The sequence below is a fragment of the Geotrypetes seraphini genome, chromosome 3, assembly GCF_902459505.1.
Source record: "Geotrypetes seraphini chromosome 3, aGeoSer1.1, whole genome shotgun sequence".
NCBI lineage: Eukaryota > Metazoa > Chordata > Amphibia > Gymnophiona > Dermophiidae > Geotrypetes > Geotrypetes seraphini.
The window spans coordinates 276,487,157-276,507,854 of NC_047086.1; the positions used below are offsets into that span (position 1 = coordinate 276,487,157).

Below are 20,698 nucleotides of genomic sequence, written 5' to 3' on the forward strand. Positions count from 1 at the left end.
GGGTGTCATTGTAGACAATACAATGAAACCTTCCACCCAATGTGTGGCGGCGGCCAAAAAATTCAAATGAGATACTAGGAATTATTTTTTTAAGCGATGGTTAACAAGACTAAGAATGTTATAATGCCTCTGTATTGCTCCATAGAGCGACCTCACCTTGAGTATTATGTTCCATTCTGATTGCCTTATCTCAAGAAAAATATAGCGGAACTAGAAAACGTTCAAAGAAGGCGACTGAGATGATAAAGCGGATGGAACTCCTCTCATATGAGGAAAGACTAAAAAGGTTAGGACTCTTCAGCTTGGAAAAGAGATGGCTGTGGGGAGATATGACTGAAACTCCAAAATCCAAAGTGGTGTATAATGGGTACAAGTCGATCTATTTCTCACTCTTAAAAATTACAAAGACCTAGGGGACACTCGAAGTTACAAAGAAATACTTTTAAAACCAATAGGAGGAAATATTTTTCACTCAGAGAATAGTTAAGCTCTTTACCAGAGGTTGTAGTAAGAGCGGTTAATGCAAGGTCCTTTTTTAATACATGGAATATATCTAGTCAGCTTTTAGGATGGTATTTTTGAGTAACATCCATGCCTGATGTAAATTTTTGTTCTTTGCTGCTCCTCTAAGTTTCTTTTTTACCATTCTCTTCATGTTATCATACTTTCCTTTTTTAAAGTTAAATGCTATTGTATTGGGGGGCGCTAGTGAGCACCGACAGGGATGGATGCAAGGTAACGGAGCTCCAGCCTAAAATCAATATAATCCGAGAATAACATCGCTTTTTCTTTTCATATTATTATTATTTCTGCATATATCGATTTCCCATCGCAGCCTCACCATGTCAACTAACAAGCCCGGTAAGCGGAAAAACGCTGAATCGCCCTCTCCTCAAAAATCTAGTGATGAAAAAGCTGAAGAGGTCTCAGGGGCCTCCATCTTGGAAGAGCTCCGTTCTATATGGAACTTACTAATTGATACGAAGCAAGATGTTACAGACATCAAATCTGACCTCACCTCGTTGAGAGAGGAATTTGCTAATGTCAAAGCTCGTACTGAAACTTTAGAAGCCAAAGTGCAATCATTTGAGGACTCCATTAAGCTCCTTTTTAAACAGTCCTCTCATATAGCCCAACTAGAGCTTGCACTGGAAGCGGAGAAGAACAGGGCTAAAAAGAACAGCTTTCGTTTGCTTGGCTTGCCGGAAGGACGGGAAGCCTGTGATCTTACCGAATTTCTCGCTGCCTTGCTTCCGGAATTACTTAAATTACCACCCGAAATGAAAATTGAATTTGACACAGCGTTCAGAGTTCCTCAACACGTGGCGCGCCCTAGCAGATTCCCGCACCCGATAGTGATCACATTAGTGAGGCAGGTGCAAGTCCAGCTTATATTACAACGGGTGAAAACATATGCACCTGTGATGTTTGAAGGCTCTAAACTAATTCTGGTTCCAGACCTTTCCAAAGAATCGACGAAGAAGAGGAAACAACTGTTAGCCTTTCGCCCTAAACTAACCGCCATGGGCGCTAAGCATGGCCTCCTATACCCAGCGAAAATGAGAGTCACTCTCAACAATGCCACCAAAGATTTCACCAACCCGGCTGACCTAGCCGATTTCATCGAGAATCTGAATCCGACGGCAATCGATAAAACATGAGTGCCTGTGTGTCTTTTCATCTATTTGTGGATATTGAACTTTGCTGAAGTGAACCTTTTTTTCTATCTATTTTTGCCGGACCTATTTCCTATAGGATTGGCATGTCGTTTATTGCCACGAGGCTACTCAGCCTATTATGGACTTTATTTTTTTTTTCTTTCTTTTTTTTCTTTATGTTACTACATAGCGTTGTTATTCAGAACATAGTTCTTTTAGCTGGTTTCTCAGTTTCTCATGTTCCCCGTTTGTGGTTTACCTTCCCAAGGTGTCTATTTGCTGTATTTTTTCTATTCACGTTTTCATTGCTGCAAGTATTCTTTCTTTTTCTCCATGTTCTGCGGGTGTCTCTATATCATCTATGCCATCGTGTATATTTGTGCTTCTGTTGTTGGTATTTTTATTTTTGTTCCCCATTCTCCTACGGTTTTGTATAAAGTGTGTCTTGGACTTTGTCTCCTTTCATGTTTTGTTTTGTTCAGCGACATGTAGTTTGTGCTTATTGACAACTGTTTTCACTCTAAATCATCCAAATGTTCCTATTTCTGCACTAACTTTCCTGCAAGATAATATGGCCTGGTACAGGAGCTATATGTTTACTTGTACTTACATCCTGTACTTCTTGTGCAATACTTCTTATTTAGGTACATTTATTTGCAGTGCTTACCACAGGAATGTAATTTCCTACCTACACAGGTCTCAGCTTCAGTTTGACAATTGTCTCATATTGTACCAATATTTACCATATGCTACAAGGGTTCTCTCATATGGATGGTTGATAACTATATGTAAAGTGTACAGGTCTGCCTTAGGTTATCATTATGACCTGCAATTTACTAACTATACTATCATAGCTGTTCTTGATGATATCACAGTATATGTTAATTTCACTTTATTTCACTTTATTTCCTTTGCTCTTTCTGCTATGTCTGTTGGTATATGACCATACTATACATTCTTTATATTATACTGTTATAGCAAAATTTATGCTATATGAGACCAATCTCTTACGAAGTGCTGTATCGATGCCTTTTGGTATCCTGTATGGCTGTCTTCAGTTTACTTTCTCAAATGTGTCAACTGTCGCATGAGTACACCACATGCCAGCTTTGCTCTGTTCATAAGGTATTGCTTACTCTGAAATATTGTCGACATATACCTGTGAATGTCGTAATTGTTATTGGGTATACCATTCTAATGCTTTGAAATGCCACTAACCTGTTTTTCATTAAATGTGAAAGGCTTCAACAACCCAATTAAGAGATCAAAAATTCTTCAATATACTGCTCAATATAAACTGGATGTAGTATTCTACCAAGAAACCCATCTCACAGACTCAGAATCCAAAAAGATCTCTCCCAAATGGGCTTATCCGCCTCTATATTCAGCTGCAGTGGGTAAGAAGAATGGTGTTCTTACACTGATCCGACGCCACTCGGATATTAAGATTGTGTCACATGCTGCCACAGATGACTGTGGCTGCTGGTCTAAAACTGAACTGTCTATTGCTGATTCTCATATCAATGTTATCAATCTATATGCCCCGAATGTGGATGAACCCTACCTTCTTTCATAAAATTTCGGATATGATTGCTTCAGCAGGTGATATCCCATCTATTGTAGGGGGTGACTTTAATCAAATATTGGACAAGAACCTGGACAGGCAATCTAAATCTTCTTATCGTCCTACTAAAACTGGGCAAAGTATACAAGATTTAATGTGTCATTTGAAGTTACTAGACATCTGGAGAATATTACACCCTGATGATAGAATGTACACCTTTTATTCGTCACCACATGCCTCATATTCAAGAATTGACTACTTCTTAATTAGTTATTCGCTGTCGCATAAAGTGGAAGCAGCCCAAGTCAACTCGATATCAATATCTGATAATGCATCTATCCTACTACAAGTGTCTGATCTGGGTCAACCTCACCCCTCAGGTTTATGGAGATTTAATTCATCTCTACTGTCAGATGAGGATTTTGTTAAAACCATCAAAAGACATATTGTGTACTATTTTGAACTTAACAAACCTTCTGATACCTTTTGGCAGATTGTATGGGACGCTTTCAAGGCCTTTATAAGGGGTCATATCATCTCCTATGCAGCTAACAAACGCAAAACTGATCGTCTCAAATTACAGCATTTGGAAAATGATCTACAAGAGGCAGAGAAACTACATCAGGCTGACATTAACAACCCTGTCAAACTTTCTTCACTCAGGAAATTGAGGTTGGAATACAATTTGATATTAAGTTCGGAGGCCTCTAAGGAAATCTTTCAGAAATCTGCCACCTATTATTCCAGTATGAATAAATGTGGACATCAGCTTGCAGCTTATTTGAAACTGAGATCTGAAAAAACTTCCATACCAGCTATAAGGATGAGTCCGGTACCAATCTATTGAACTCCAATGACATTTCTCGACAGTTTCAAACATTCTATCAAAATCTTTATACGTCTGAACACCCTGACCCTGATCGATTTGACTCCTTCTTGGAACAACTGCCTCATCCGCTTCTTCAGGAAGATGAGACATCTTCTCTAATTGCACCATTTACATCATCACAAGTAGAGCAAGCCTTGAATTCTATGGCGAAACACAAAACCCCTGGACCTGACGGTCTGACTGTAGAATTTTATCAGGCCTTCAGTGTTGATATTATTCCATTTTTGACTCAATATTTCGAACACATGGCTGACTCGGGTGAAGCATGTGGAACCTTTACAGAGGCCCTTACTATTGTACTTCCTAAATTGGGGAAAGACCCTCTCTACGTTCAGAACTACAAGCCATTATCGTTGATAAATGTTGATGCCAAAATATATGCGAAACTGCTAGCTAATCGCCTGAATTCCATACTACCTATCGTCATCCACAAAGACCAAAGTGGCTTTATGAAGAATAGACTATCTAGTGATAACACCAGATTCTTTGCACATATCCTATTACAGGCCTGTTGTTCCAAGGAACCTATAGTGGCGATGGCCTTAGATGCAGAAAAGGCCTTTGATCGGGTGGAATGGTCTTTCCTTTTTCGAGTGTTGTCCTGGTTTGGTTTTCCTTCTAGATTTCTACAAATGATTCATGTTTTATATTCCAACCCTTCTACTAAGCTCAGAATAAATGATGTTCTTTCAGAAGTGTTTCACCCTTCCAGAGGGATGAGGCAGGGCTGTCCGTTGTCCCCTCTGTTATTCAATATTGCCTTGGAACCCCTTTTAATAACCATTAGAACATCACCTAACATCGTTGGCATCCGAATAGAAGATCTGGATATCAGATTATCGGCTTACGCCGATGATATAATGATTTATGCCACTCTTTCATACATTCCACATGTATTGCAAATTATAGACAACTATGCGCTCATCTCTGGCTACAAACTCAATGCTTCAAAGACTGAAGTAATGCCATTGTCTGGTACCCCCTGTGGAGACATTATTACCAAACTTGGTCTGCAGTACTCTTCTTCCTGTCTAAGGTACTTGGGAGTGTTCTTCGGTCCCTCAATTGAAGAAACTAAACAAAGCAATGAGGATTATATTATTAAGATAATTAAAGAATCCACATCATCCTGGTCACCCCTGAAGCTTAGTTGGCGGGGTAGATTGGACTCTATTAAGATGGTTTTGGCCCCTAAAATTACATATGTGCTCTCTATGTTACCCTTTTTGTTTTCTACCAAAACTTATAACAAATGGTAGGCGATGCTGACTGGGTTCTTGTGGAATCACAAAACACCTCGAATAGCTCTGAAGAAATTGAAAGCTCTTAAATGTAATGGAGGGGTGAACTTTCCCAGTCTGTATGACTACCATGTTGCTTTTCTGGGTAGACAGGAATTCTACTACTCTAACTCCCATATGGCTTAACCCTCATGTTAAAATACAAGGTCTACATATAGAATGGAAATCGTGGATCAAGCTTGACATATGGTCTATATCACAAGTAATGCTGGACGGTAAATTATCTTCTTTTGCTACATTATCTTCTAATTATAGACTACCGCCGACTCAGTTTTTTCAATGGCACCAACTGCAACATAGTATTCAGGCCTTTTTAAAGAAAAATTCTCTATCACATGACATGCCCATTATTCTTGAATGGTGCAAATCGTTTTGTGGGAAAAGAGGTGAAGCTTCTAAGTGGTATAAGCTCTTGAAACTGTTCAATTACCAAAGTCCTAAGGCGTTATATGATATATGGGCTCACGATTCGTCCATGCAACTATCCCCTATGCAATGGAAATCACTATGGCTCACATCTTTTGGGGCATCACGGGCTGCATCCATTAAACAACTGACCCTCTATTGATACCATAGGGCATACTGGACACCTCATAGATTGTCTAAGGTCTCTTCCAATGTGTCTAACATGTGTTGGTCTTGTTCATCTACTATGGGTACCTTGCATCATATGCTGTTTTCTTGTACTCTCCTACAACCATATTGAACCAATGTTTGGTCCACCATTTGTGAAATCTTGCCCATTACAGATCCCCTTGATTATTCTATCATTATTTTGGGTGGATCAGCTCTGACTTCTCAGTTGGATAGAGGTGGTGTTAAACTGCTGCACTGTTTATTATTGATTGCAATTAAAACCATTTTATCTCATTGGAAAGACTTTTCCACTCTCACTTTCCATGAATGGTGGAATACCATTTGCTTATACGCTAAGTACGAAAAATCATTTGCGGAAAAAGATAGCTTGTCTCTTTCATCATTTCAGCATATGTGGTCTCATGTATTGTCCTATGCGGAGCAATGTCGTTGATTTAGTGATGTATGTACACATTCACAATGCTTACTTTATTGTAATTCACCTGCTTACCTGTGTCTGTACACCCTATGCTTGTAGCCTTGAAGACGTGATAGTTCTATTTGTTCTATGTTTACATTTTTGTATTCCTTTTACTCAAAGTTCTAATAAAACTTATTGAACAAAAAAAACCAAAAAATGTTATTGTATTAAATGCTATTTAATATACCAAAAAAAGTTTTTACTGTGTGTTTTTGCTTCCAGCACAATTTTCTTTTCCTTCCTTCACCTCGACGATTCAGAAGATACTAAGGGGAAAAAAGGCTGGGAAGAAACAAGGGACAAATTACAGGAGTCGACTAACCCAGAAGAGGTTAGAAAGCTTGTAGCAAAAGAGAAGAAACTAAAGACCGAAGCACAGGGAAAGGAAATGAAGAAAACAAAATACCAGGATCTGAATTGCATATATACCAATGCAAGGAGCCTAAGAAACAAAATGGGGGAATTAGAAGCCATGTCCAATGCAAAGGACATAGACATCATTGGAATCTCTGAAACATGGTGGAACGAGGAAAGCAAATGGGATACCAGACTGCCGGGGTACAAGCTCTATCACCAGGATAGGTCAGGACAGAAAGGAGGTGGAATAGCCCTATACATAAAAGAAAACATACAATCGACAAGAATGGACACAGCAGGGACGACCAACAAGCTGGAATTGCTATGGGTTAAAATACCAGGAAGGAAAGGCCTGAAATAAAGATCATCCACCCGGGCAAACCGGAGATATCGATGAAGAAATGGAAGCCGAGATGAAGCGAGAATATAAAAGTGGTAACACGGTCATTATGGGAGACTTCAACTACCCTGGGATAGACTGGAGTCTTGGAAGCTCAAGATGTACTAGGGAGACAAAATTCCTGGAGGCTACACAAGATTGCTCCATGGAGCAGCTTGTTAGAGAACCGAAGAGAGGTAATGCCACTCTGGATCTAATCCTAAATGGGTTAAGGGGACCTGCAAAGGAAGTGAAAGTAGTGAGACCTTTGGGAAACAGCGATCATAATATGATCAAGTTCAAGGTTGAGGTAGGAATATCGAAAGAAAAGAGAACCATAGCGACAACTTTTAACTTCAGGAAAGGAAATTACGAAGCAATGAGGGAAATGGTAAGGAAGAAACTTAAAAGCACTTCCAAAAAATGGCAAATGGTAGAACATGCCTGGTCTTTTTTAAAGGACACCCTGAATGAGGCGCAAAATCTGTAAATCCCCAGATTCAGAAAGGGGTGCAAAAAGAGTCGAACAAAAGACCCAGCGTGGATAACTAAAATAGTGAAGGAAGCGATAGGCAATAAGAAAAATTCATTCAGGAAATGGAAAAAGGACAAAACTGAGGGGAACTGGAAAGAGCACAGGAAGTATTAAAAAGAATGACACTGTGTGATTCAAAAAACCAAAAGAGAGTATGAAGAGAGGCTAGCCGGGGAAGCACAAAATTTCAAACCGTTCTTTAGATATGTTAAAAGGAAGCAGCCAGCAAGGGAGGAGGTGGGACCGCTGGACGACGGAGACAGAAAGGAAGTGGTGAAGGAGGAGAAAGAAGTCGCGGAAAGACTTAATATGTTCTTTTTGTCTGTATTTACAAACGAAGACACAACCAACATACCGGAACCTGAGCAATTCTTCAATGGAAATCAAGCAGAAAAATTAACATCCATGGAAGTGAGCCTTGAAGATGTGCGCAGGCAGAAAGAAAAACTAAAAATTGACAATTCCCCGGGTCCGGACGGAATCCATCCAAGGGTTCTGAAGGAATTAAAGGAGGAGATAGCGGGACTACTGCAGCAAATTTGCAACCTATCCCTGAAAACAGGCGTGATCCCGGAGAATTGGAAGATAGCCCACGTTACGCCCATCTTTAAAAAGGGATCAAGAGGTGACCTGGGAAACTACAGACCGATGAGTCTGACCTCGGTTCCGGGGAAAATGGCGGAAGCACTAATAAAGAAAACATCGATGAACATTTTGAAAAAAACGAACTTCTGATAACTAGCCAACATGGTTTCTGCAAAGGGAGATCGTGCCTAACTAACTTATTGCACTTCTTTGAAGGAATTAACAAACGTATGGACAAAGGAGACCCCATAGACATCATATATCTAGATTCCCAAAAAGCCTTTGACAAGGTGCCTCTTGAACGTCTACTCCGGAAACTGAAGAACCATGGGGTGGAAGGAGACGTACATAGATGGATCAGAAACTGGTTGGCAGGTAGGAAACAGAGGGTAGGAGTGAAGGCCACTACTCGGACTCAAGTGGTGTTCTGCAGGGCTCAGTGCTCGGGCCGCTGCTATTTAATATATTTATAAATGATCTAGAAACAGGGACGAAGTGTGAGATAATAAAATTTGCGGATGACACCAAACTATTTAGTGGAGCTCGGACTAAAGAGGACTGCGAAGAATTGCAAAGGGACTTGAACAAACTAGGGGAATGGGCGACGAGATGGCAGATGAAGTTCAATGTTGAGAACTGTAAAGTATTACATGTGGGAAGCAGAAACCCAAGGTACAACTATATGATGGGAGGGATGTTATTGAATGAGAGTACCCAAGAAAGGGTAGCCGACGGCACAGTGCGCAGCGGCCGCTAAGAGAGCGAATAGAATGCTAGGTATAATCAAGAAGGGTATTACAACCAGAACGAAAGAAGTTATCCTGCCGTTGTATCGGGCAATTGTGCGCCCACATCTGGAGTACTGCGTCCAGTATTGGTCGCTGTACCTTAAGAAGGATATGGCGTTACTCGAGAGGGTTCAGAGGAGAGCGACACGTCTGATAAAATGGATGGAAAACCTTTCATACGCTAAGAGATTGGAGAAACTGGGTCTCTTTTCCCTGGAGAAGAGGAGACTTAGAGGGGATTTGATAGAGACTTACAAGATCATGAAGGGCATAGAGAGAGTAGAGAGGGACAGATTCTTCAAACTTTCAAAAAATAAAAGAACAAGAGGGCATTCGGAAAAGTTGAAAGGGGACAGATTCAAAATGAATGCTAGGAAGTTCTTCTTTACCCAACGTGTGGTGGACACTTGGAATGCGCTTCCAGAGGACGTAAAAGGGCAGAGTACGGTACTGGGGTTTAAGAAAGGATTGGACAATTTCCTGCTGGAAAAGGGGATAGAGGGGTATAGATAGAGGATTACTGCACAGGTCCTGAACCTGTTGGGCCGCCGCGTGAGCGGACTGCTGGGCACAATGGACCTCAGGTCTGACCCAGCAGAGGCATTGCTTATGTTCTTGCATTTGACTTGTCATTCCTTGTGCTGTTTACAATTATTTTCAATTGGATCCTTCTTCCAGCTTATGAAGGATTCTCTTATAGCTCTAATAGCTTCCTTCACCTCACTCGTTAACCATGCTGGCTCCTGTTTGGGCTTCCTTCATCCTTTTTTAATACATGGAATAGTCTGAGCTTCCAGGATGGTAGTTTTGAATAACTTCCACGCCAGATGTAAATTTTTGACCTTTGCAGCTGCTCCTTTAAGTTTCTTTCTTTTCTTTTTTTTGCCATTCTCCTCATAGTCTCCTTTTTTAAAGTTAAATGTTGTTGTATTGGATTTCTTATTCCAGGGATTATATCAAATCTGATAATGTTATAATCACTTTTATCAAGTGGCCCCAGCACCATTACCTCCCTCTCCAATTCATGCAGTATGTAAGATGCTGACTTTTCTTAGGTGCACTCTTGTGCGAGTTGTGGATTATTACTAAAAATCATGTTTTTCAAATAGAAGAGGGGGTGTTAAAAATGATCTGCCCCAGGTGTCACATATATTGGGTACATTGCTGCCTATATTATCAAGGGTTTTACTGAATAAAGGAAAACACTTTATAATCAAGGTCCTTGTTAGATTGCAGAAGTAGCCTAGAATGTAAAATGAATTTGAAAGCCACAGTATGTGCCCCACACCTGCCAGAAAACTCTAAAACATGTAAATAAATGAGTTAATGAATTTCTTCTTATTTGGACTGTTAACTTAATCAAGATGACTACATGGTGAAAATTAGAAATTAGTATGTCAATAGATTGGGGCACTCAGAAAGCCTCTTCAAATTGTCACTGTGCCAATATGTATCTGTGAGGAGAGGGGTTTACAGTGTTTGGGTGTTTTAAAAACACCACGCTAAAGTGGGGGTTTTATGTGTGTGGTTTTTTTGCATTCTTTTAGAGCACGGGGATTTGTTGGGATCCTGTCCTGAAGATGAAACACTCAGTCCAGCTGATGAATGTGTGGATTTGGTCCTTGATGATTCTTTCCTTGAAACTTACCCCATTCAGTCCCCCTTGCAAGTATTTGCAGGGATGGGAGGTTTGGCCCTTATTGCAGAGCGACTACCAATGCTTTATCCAGATGTTATTCAGCAAGTAAGTTGAACTGAGCATGAGTGATTTAGAGACTGAAATCATGTAGAAGCAAAACAAATATTATTCAAGCTTTATTCTTGTGTTTTGTCAGATATTCTAATGTTTATTTTTTTAAGCATGGAAGTGTTTTCAAGTTTCAAGTTTATTTATTCTTGATGAATCGCCTATATAAATTGCTAGGCGATGTACAATGAAATAACATGTATTAATAAATGAAACAAGTACAATATTAATAGTGACATAAAAACAAATTTGTTGTTAGTTAAAATATAACACATATTAATATTAATCAAATATGTAAACAAAGTAACATTTCTTAATTGTAGGATTGAAAACAGCTTTGTTTAGATAATAGATAAGATCTGATCTTGCTACTTCAACATTAAAAATTTGCTGAAATTTGAAAACTGTTAAGTTTTGGTTATAGCATACTATCAAGCTGTAGTTAACTTTTTATAAGAAAAAAAATACAGGATAATTGTTTAAGCCAAAATATCAAAGTACTCCTGGGGAAATTCTACACTAAAAAAAAAAAATGAAATCCTTCTACTACTACTACATTTGAAATTTTAAAATAGAAGTTTTTATTCAAAGATGAAAACATGTCAAGTTTCTGGTATAGAATTCCTCAGGAATGCAGAAAGGAGGAAATTCTGTATAGGACGCCGGCCTCGGCAGCTGTCTAAGAAGCAGTTGAGAATCACATACCAGTGTCTTATACAGAATCGCGTCTGCCCTCATGGACAGACCCCTAACCCCGCCTAACTGTCCCAATTCTCTAAACAGCACCCATGTCACAGGTGTCGGTTAGAGAATCGCGCCTGATCTCTTGCCATCAGCTGATCACGACAAGGGAATCCCCCTGCAGCGATCAGCTGAACGGCTGTGGCAGGGGACACCCCACCCCTCTGCAAAGTCCCCTCGACAGGAGGGATGCCCACTATCTCCTGCCAGAACTGCCTCTCCCCTCCACCCCCCCACCCCCACTAGCAGGAGGGATGCCCATTCCCTCCTGCCCCTGAAACCCTCCTGAAGTAGCAGGGGAGGCTCAAATCCAAAATCATTAAAATAGTAATAATTTTGTGTAAAGGTCCTCGGTATTCACTACTCTCAAGTCAGGAAAAACCTGTAATAGGAGTTGTGAGCTGTAGTCACCCAATAGGTAATCAAGCGTGAAACATCCTCGGACCTATGTACACAAGTGTACAGTAAGCAAACAATTATGTGTCACAAATAATTAATAATTTTATGATGGATTTTATGATTTTATAATTTTACTAGTTTTTTAGCCCGATACATTAACGGGTGCTAGAATAGTTGTGTGGACTTAGGCTTTTCTTTTCTTTCTTTCTTTTTTTTTTCTGTCTCTCCCCCTTGTCCAGCAGCACCCTTTCCCTGCTCACCCTGTCCAGCAGTAGCCCTTCTCCCTTCCTTTTACCTAACCATATTCAGGCTCCTATTTCCCCTTTTACCTTATCTATTTCCATCTGGCGCTGTTGGGATTTGGGCTCCGGGAAAGCTGACTTGTGCATTGGTTGCCGACGCACTCTGGCGTAGGGCCTCTGCTGGGCCGCGGGAAGCTGGTTTGCCCACACTGTGTCTGTGGAGCTCGGTGTCCGGGGTTATCGGGTTGTTCCCGACCGCGAGAGGAGTATGTTGTGTTTGGTAGCCGACAGGATAGCGCCATGGCTCCCTTAGTCCCTTTCCGCCGCCCCCCCTTCCCTTCTCTTCCCTTCCCGCGGTCCCGTCGATACATTTAACTTTCCTAGGTCAAAATTTATTTTTAAGTTTAAAGGTGCCGGGCGGCTTCTCACGATCGCCGCCTGTGTCGGAAGCCTTCTCCGATGCAGGAGCGGCTCAAACTTCGGGCTGTAGGTCCGTATTTCCAGAATGGAGGACTGTACGAGGTGGAGAGCAGGGAGGTCACTGGCACAGCTAAGTGCGCATGCACACTCCTACCTGCCAGGGACCTACTGATCATGGAAAACGGAACACACAGGTAAGAGTGCACATGCACACTTAGGGTTTTATTATAGTAGATGAGTCACTCCCAATGTCAAATGGTGCATAATAACAGAATGTATGATTCAAAGTTCAGTACAGGAAAAATGATTCCCTGTATAGACTCCCCTAACATCCACAGCACTGAGTAAAAACTTGAAAAAACTTCAAAGATTTTGGAAGTTAGTACTTATCTCAGTGAATGTGAGCATAATTAAGAAGTAGAATATTCATCATTCATGCGCTGTTGGTTGTTCACTGCCAACCTGTAAAATCCTTCTCCAGACTCCCCTGCCTACACCTGTAGATGCACCCCTAAGACCCACCCCTACATTGCCCATAACTTTCCAGAAGACAGTCGAGCTGGAGGGATGCATACACCCTCTGGCCAGCAGGCCCGCCACTCCAAAATGCCTTTCCCTTCCTGTTGCATTCTGGGATGCACTGGGAAGGGGCCTAAGGCCCTGATTGGCTCCAATGCCTAAGACCCCCTCCCATAGGAGGGACCTTAGGCACCTGGGCCAATTGGAATCGTAGTCTTCCTTCCTATTGCATCCTGGGATGCAGTAGGAGTGGCCTAAGATCCTGATTTTCTCAGGTGCCTAAGGCCCCTCCTATGGGAGGGGATCTTAGGCATCGGAGCCAATCAGGGCCTTAGGCCACTCCCCGGTGCATCCCAGAACACACCGAAAAGGGAAGGCCCACCATTTTGGAGCGGCGGGCCTACTGGCCAGAGGGTGTATGCATCCAGCCAGACTGTCTTTGGGAAAGGTATGGGAGTATGTGTGTGGGGGCTTAGGGGTGTTATGAGGGGTCTACAGTTTGGGGGGCTCTGCAGGTATGTGTGGGGGTCTAGGAGGGGGGGGTGTCACAGGTTTGGGGGAGTTGTGAAGATCCAGGGAGGTTGGTGGTAGGAGGGAGTGAACATCCCTCCTGCCAGGGTTCTTTGGATGGGGTTTGGTGGCTGGAGGGAATGGGCATCCCTCCTGCCCCTCTGCTGCAGGAGGGATTCAGGAGCAAGTGGGCATCCCTCCTGTCAGCCAATGTCGTGGGGGGGGGGGGTTACTGCTAAGGCCACTCAGCTGATTGCAGCAGGGGGATTTCCTTGCAGCGATCAGCTCAGGGGCTGCATCTATATGAAATGTAGGTCAGCATTTTGCTGACCATACATTTCAGTCATCTGTCGCAGCTCTAGGGAGTCGCTTAGAGCTGCTTAAGCTCGCCCAACGCCACTTCCAAGCAAAACCACGTCTAGCCTTGGGTGAGCTTAAGTGTCCCAATGCATCTCCCTTAACCGCGACAAATCCCTACACTGTAGGCCCCTGCCTTGGGGGTTTTTTGTGAGCTTTTTTTAAACTTGCATCCCAATTGGCTGGTTAGCCTATTGCCGCCTACTGCTGCCTACAATCGGGATGCCGTTTATAGAATCTGCCCCTAACATTGCACCATAAGCAGGGCTGCTGATTTTTAGTGATTTTATTTCAGCAGTCCTTGAAATTTAAAGGGATCTCTGAGTTACAGTGACACAGTAGGGTCCCTAGCTGTTGCTACAAATATCAGCAGCTCAAAGAGGTCAATGCTATTAGAACTCCTTTTGGACTCCATGGACTGCCAAATAAAAATCTCTGAAATATAAAAGCTATGATTTCTCTCCTACACAGATTCATCCCTTCTCTATCCTTGCCCCTTTCTAGCACTCTCTCCCAGCTTATCTCCCATCATAGACATTCCCTCATCCTGTGTTTTTCCTATAAAGTCTCCCCAGTATATCCCTCCTCTTCACAACTTACCTCTCCAGACTGTTCCCCACTTGTCTCCAATTTTTGAGCATCCATTAGCCAGTTTTCCTGTTCTTCTCTCCTGTTTTCACCCTGTCAGTGCTGTAGGTAAACCCTCCTCCAAGGATACAACTGTTTTTTTTGTTTTTTCTTTTGTCATACAGTACTTTCTAAATGTAAGTCATGTAGTACCCAAAATCTAGCACTTTTCTTGATTTTGGTTAACAGTTCAAGAAGACATTTCAGACTTTGTAGTGATAAGTCATAAGGACATAAGAATAGTCATACTTGGTCAGATCAGTGGTCCATCTTGTCCAGTATTCTGTTTCAATAGTGGCCAATCTAGGTTACAGTACCTGACAGAAATCTAAATAGTGCCATAGAAACCAGCCTCAAACAACATCCAACCCAAATCAAAACTTGTATAGAGCAAATCGGTAACAAGATGATTAAGCAGATTCTACCAGAAAGATTTTTACAATACCTCCCTGTAGACCTAAAGAATTAAGAGTCAGTACTTTTCCATCCACTGAATAAACTAGTTTTTCAAAAAATTATCACTTTTGTAATAGATTTTCCCCTTGAACATTTCACTTTTTCTTGAAAATGAGCATATAATATACTCAAAAGTCAGATCATAGGACCTCTTATGATCTATATATAATTTCAGGTCCACATCGTGTACCATTACAGTACTCCATATCGAAAAACCATGAATACGGTTTTTCATGGGGGAGCCTGAAGAGAGCAGCAGGAGAGCAGCCGGAGCGCCGCGAGTGCAGGAAATCACTCACAGTACGATCTGACCTCCTCTTCCTGCACTAAGTCGGGCTTTATCCAATCAGGAACTGCTTTGACATGCAGCTCCTGATTGGTAAGACCCTACTTAGTGCAAGAAGAGGCGGTCGGAGCATACAGCGAGTGATTTCCTGAACTCGCCAGTGCTCCGGATCCTCTCTCCTGCCTCTCCCGCTGCCCTCTCCTGGTCGGCGGTTCGTGGTCAAAAAATACCGCGAATAACCGGGACCGCGAACTGCCAACCGCGAACGATTGGGGGAACACTGTATTACCATAATCATTTATGTTCACTCCTCTCTCCAATCCCCTTAACATGTTGAAAAAAATTTGTATTATTTATTTTTGTGTGATAATGCCTCAACCTAAATTCCTTCCCCTCTTAACATTTTTATAAAGACAGGCAACACTTATCTTTGATGGATTCAACCACAGTCAGCGCTAGTTTATGTTGCAAACTCCCGATGCCCTCTTCCAACTGGGCATTTCAATCCGTTACGGATCTTCCTCTGGGGATTTCAAAAAAATGCGCTGCCTCTATGGCCTGCATGAACTAGCGCTACCATCGGCATGTGAAACCGAGTGCTAGTTTACGCAGGATATAGAGGCAGTGCATTTTCTTGAAATCCCCAGAAGATCCATTGTGGATTGAAAGTTCAGTATTATTATTTTGGTTGCTCTAAACCTTTTCTAATTTTGCTATATATTTTTTAGATATGATGATCAGAACTGAATGCAGTACTCAAGTTGAAGTTGGCCCATGGAGCAATACTGAGGCATTATAATAGTCTTGGTCTTATTTACCATCCCTTTTCTAATAATTCTTAGCATCCTATTTGTTTTTATGGCCACCACCACACATAGGGTGGAAGGTTTCAGAGTCTAGATCTTTTTCTTGGATGCTGACCCTTCAGTTGGTTATGAATTGGATTATTCTTCCCAATGTGTATCACTTTTCATCTCTCCACATTACATTTTATCTGCCATTTGGATGCCCACTCTTCCAGTTTCCTAAGGTCTGCCTGCAATTTTTTGTATTATGCATGTGTTTTTACAACTTTGAATAGTTTTGTGTTCACAATACGTTTTCACTATGAAAATTTCTCCAAAGCGAAATAGTTCTGTGGTAGTAATTTCAGTTTCTGCTTCACTGCTTACACATGCAAAATCAGAATAAGATCCTGATCCTATTTTACAAACTCTTCTGGAATATCATTTTCCCTTAAGTTAAACACTGCCCTTTGGGCTTGAAATAGACCCTCTCACTTCCCAAATGCCTTTTAGATGCCTGTTAATTTAAAATGCTTGAATCTCTTTTTATAACTAATTTTTCATCTTTCCTCAACTGGATTCCTTTTATACTCCTGGATAAAGCACTCTCTTGGCAGTTCTTTTTTTTTTTTTTACTCTCCACATGGTCAGGTATCTCTAGATAGCCATGTGACACTTGCTTTTCCCCAGGTTTGTGTAGTAAGTTGTTTTCTTTTGAAACAGAGATCAGGGTCTTTTCCCCAAAAAGATTTATACCCTTAGAGTGGAGGTGCTCTTCCATGCTACTGTTGGATCCTTTCAGAGCTGTTGCAAAGCAAGAATACATGCTGATACATCTTCCTTACATTTGGGAGAAACAGATTTCATATTTTCATAGTTTTATAAAAATTTGATGGAACGTTAATCATAAAATTTGAACCATTGTACAGTAAAATAAAGCTTTTAAAATGGGGAGGGGGACTAACACCAAATTACAAATGAGACATAATGTAGACCTAACAAATGAGACATAGGGTAGGCTAGCAAACAAGGGGAGAGGAGGGAGAACTACAATATTGTAAATAAAAGAACACAAGGAGGGAGAAAGAAGGAGGGAGGGGTTGGGGGTAAAGGTAAAGAGGCATCAAAATAGCAGAAAGGATAAATTACTTGTAGGCATCTTTAAAAAGTAAGCACTTTAAACTACCCTTGAATTTGTCTATATTTTGTCCTGCTCTGATATAAGATGGAAGGGAGTTCAGGTAATAGGTGCTGTAACAGGAAAAAATGGAGGCTTGATGGGTACCAATAAGTTATTTTTTTTTTTTTTTTCAATTCTTTATTTATTAATTTTAACATTTGGCAATTTTCAAATTCAAATCATAAGAAAAAATACAATGTAAGCAAAATTAAACATAGAATCAAGATTTAGTCCACCATTTAAATGGAAGCGGAGCGGATGATAGGCTGAAATTTTTAACAAATAAGCAAATAGAAAGGGGAAAAATCAAGATGAGATCTAATTGCTCTTAAACAATTCTTTCTGAGCTATATGAGAGCCAGCCTTACTCATAATTAATCAAGAATTACTCTTAGAAGAAATAAATTTAGATAACTGTTGTGGCTCATAGAAGACATAACTGTCCTCCTTATAAACCAATTCACATTTACAGGAGAATCGCAGAACAAAAGTTGCCCCCAACTGAGTAACCTGAGGTCTCAAAATAAGAAACTGTTTTCGTCTTTTATGGGTAGAACGAGATACATCAGGAAACATTCTGATAGTATTAGTCAAAAATGGAACATCTTTATGTTTGAAAAACAACTTTAACATCCATTCTCTATCAGAATCAATAGCAAACTGTACCATCAATGTAGCAGAAACCTGAATCTCAGTTTCCGACTTCTCAAGGAAATTAGTTAAATCCAAACTATCTGCAGATAGATTCTGCTGGTTTGGATTTTGACACTTAACTCTCTTTGGAAGGTAATAAATCTTAGAGAGAGGTGGATAAGAGGTCTCTGGCACCTTCAGAATCTCATTCAACATGATTAAATTTGTGGAAGATACAAAGTTATTCAGAGTAGTGAAGACGCAGGGGGATTGCGAAGATCTGCAACGTGAAATAATCAGGCTCGAGGAATGGGCATCAACATGGCAGATGAGGTTCAACGTGGACAAGTGTAAAGTGATGCATGTCGGTAACAAAAATCTCATGCACGAATACAGAATGTCCGGGGCGGTACTTGGAGAGACCTCCCAGGAAAGGGGCTTAGGAGTTTTGATCGACATGTCGATGAAGCCGTCTGCGCAATGTGAGGTAGCGGCGAAAAGGGCAAACAGAATGCTAGGAATGATAAAGAGGGGGATCACAAACGGATTGGAGAAGGTTATCATGCCACTGTACCAGGCCATGGTGCACCCTCACCTGGAGTACTGAGTACAGCACTGGTCGTCGTACCTGAAGAAGGACACGGTAGTACTCGAAAGGGTCCAGAGAAAAGCGACTAAGATGGTTAAGGGGTTGGAGGAGCTGCCGTACAGCGAAAGATTAGAGGAACTGGGCCTCTTCTCCCTCGAACAGAGGAGATTGAGAAGGGACATGATCGAAACATTCACGGTACTGAAGGGGATAGACTTAGTAGATAAGGACAAGTTGTTCACCCTCTCCATGGCAGGGAGAACGAGAGGGCACTCTCTAAAGTTGAAAGGGGATAGATTCCGTACAAACGTAAGGAAGTTCTTCACCCAGAGAGTAGTAGAAAACTGGAACGCTCTTTCGGAGTCTAACATAGAGGAAAATACCCTCCAGGGATTCAAGCAAAGTTAGACAAGTTCCTGCTGAACAAGGATGAACGCTGATAGGGCTGGTCTCGGTCAGGATTCTGGTCTTTGACCAGAGGGCCGCCGCATGAGCAGACTGCTGGGCATGATGGACCACTGGTCTGACCCAGCAGAGGCAATTCTTATGTTCTTATGTAAACATAACTAAAGCAGTTATTGGGAAAACCTTTGGAAAGTTAATCGCAAATTATATATCCTTATGGAATTTTCCAACATTTCTTGTTTGAAATGTAAATTCGCACTGTCTTTAACCCAAGTTAAAGCTTGTGCTTCCAAAGTTTTCGTCCAGATTTCCAGGTCATCAGATTTATTTTCCAAAGTTATCACTTTATTTTTTAGTTCCAGATTTTCTGAAAGTATCTTAGTACACTGGGTGGAAAGTTGCTGTATTTGGTTCCTCAGTGAGAGATGCAAATTAGCAATAGCATTCCAAATTGATTCCAGATTGATTACCCCAGGTCTCTGTAGGGGAAAAAACTCAGTTCTAGGAACCCCTGTTGCTGACAAATTACCTATATACACAGAAGCTGCCATAGGAATCTCATGAGCTGACTGTGCTCCCCCAACCAATCGCTGGGATGACAAGCCAAGCAACTCCTCCTGCCTCAAACCAGATCCAGATCCCCCCACTCTGCATAGCCAGCAGGGGCACATCCAGGGCTGACCCTCTTCCGCTGCCACAGGACAGGTAGTTGGATTACGCTCATCCGGAGACAGAGTAGCATCCTCGAAAGAAAACTCCTGCGCCTCAGTCTGTGTTCGTTCTCCCGCCGAGGAAGTTCCCGATTGTGGTGTTCACAAGCTATGCTCAATAAAGACATCCATCGGGCTGGTCCACGGCACAGTTTCGTCTGGGAACACCCAAACCTTTGACTTCCTTTTAACCATCAGATAAGTGATGAGAAATTTCAAAAATCCACCATGACGGCATCTCACCGAAGACTTCAGACCGCCATCTTGGTCAAGCTCCACCTCCGCTTCGTGGCATGGTACCGATAATTTTTAGTGATGGGACATAGAGTGTATGTTGAGAGGCAGATCTTAGAGCTCTGGGAGGATCATATGGAATTAGAAGTCTGTCTATAAAGGCGGGTTTTTGGTTTGTTGAGTTTTAAATGTTAACAGAGCAATTTTATATGTAATCCGATGAGGAATTGGCAACCAGTGTGCTTTCTTTAATAGAGGAGTGACGTGATCGTATTTTTTTGAATTTGTGATGATTTTGATAGCAGTGTTTTGAATCAATTGTAGACATCTGATTTCTTTTTGACATAAACCTTTATATAGTGAATTGCAGTAGTCTGTTTTAGAAATAACAAGAGAATGGATCAGAATATTGAGAGAGTGGGAATCTAGGAGAGAGGCTAAGGACCGTATCATTCTAAGTTTGTAAAAGTAGTTTTTAACAAGAGCGCTGATTTTAGGGCAATAAGTGAGTTTGTTGTCAATGACACCTAAGATTTTAATTGAAGAAATTGATTCAATAGGAATATTTTCGATGGACAATGGAGCTACAAGCTGAAGGTTCTTGAGGAGGCAGGAAGGCTTCTAGGGAGGTTTCTTGAGTGGGCAGACTTGTTGGGCCGCCGGCCCTCTTCTGCTGTCATATTCTATGTTTCTAAGGTCTTCTTTCCATGGGAAAAGAATACAGTTAGTTTTTGTGATGCTGAGA

At 41.4% G+C, this 20,698-nt stretch overlaps 1 protein-coding gene across 4 annotated transcripts in view; it reads left to right on the forward strand.

The window, feature by feature from the left end:
- BIRC6 (baculoviral IAP repeat containing 6) overlaps nt 1-20,698 on the forward strand; it is a 1,530,571-nt gene that overhangs the window by 1,218,700 nt on the left and 291,173 nt on the right. For all 4 annotated transcript variants that reach the window (XM_033935681.1, XM_033935678.1, XM_033935679.1 and 1 more), the window contains one exon: nt 10,661-10,857. In XM_033935681.1, coding sequence (XP_033791572.1) covers nt 10,661-10,857 — 197 coding nt within the window. The remainder of the gene's footprint in view (nt 1-10,660; nt 10,858-20,698) is intronic.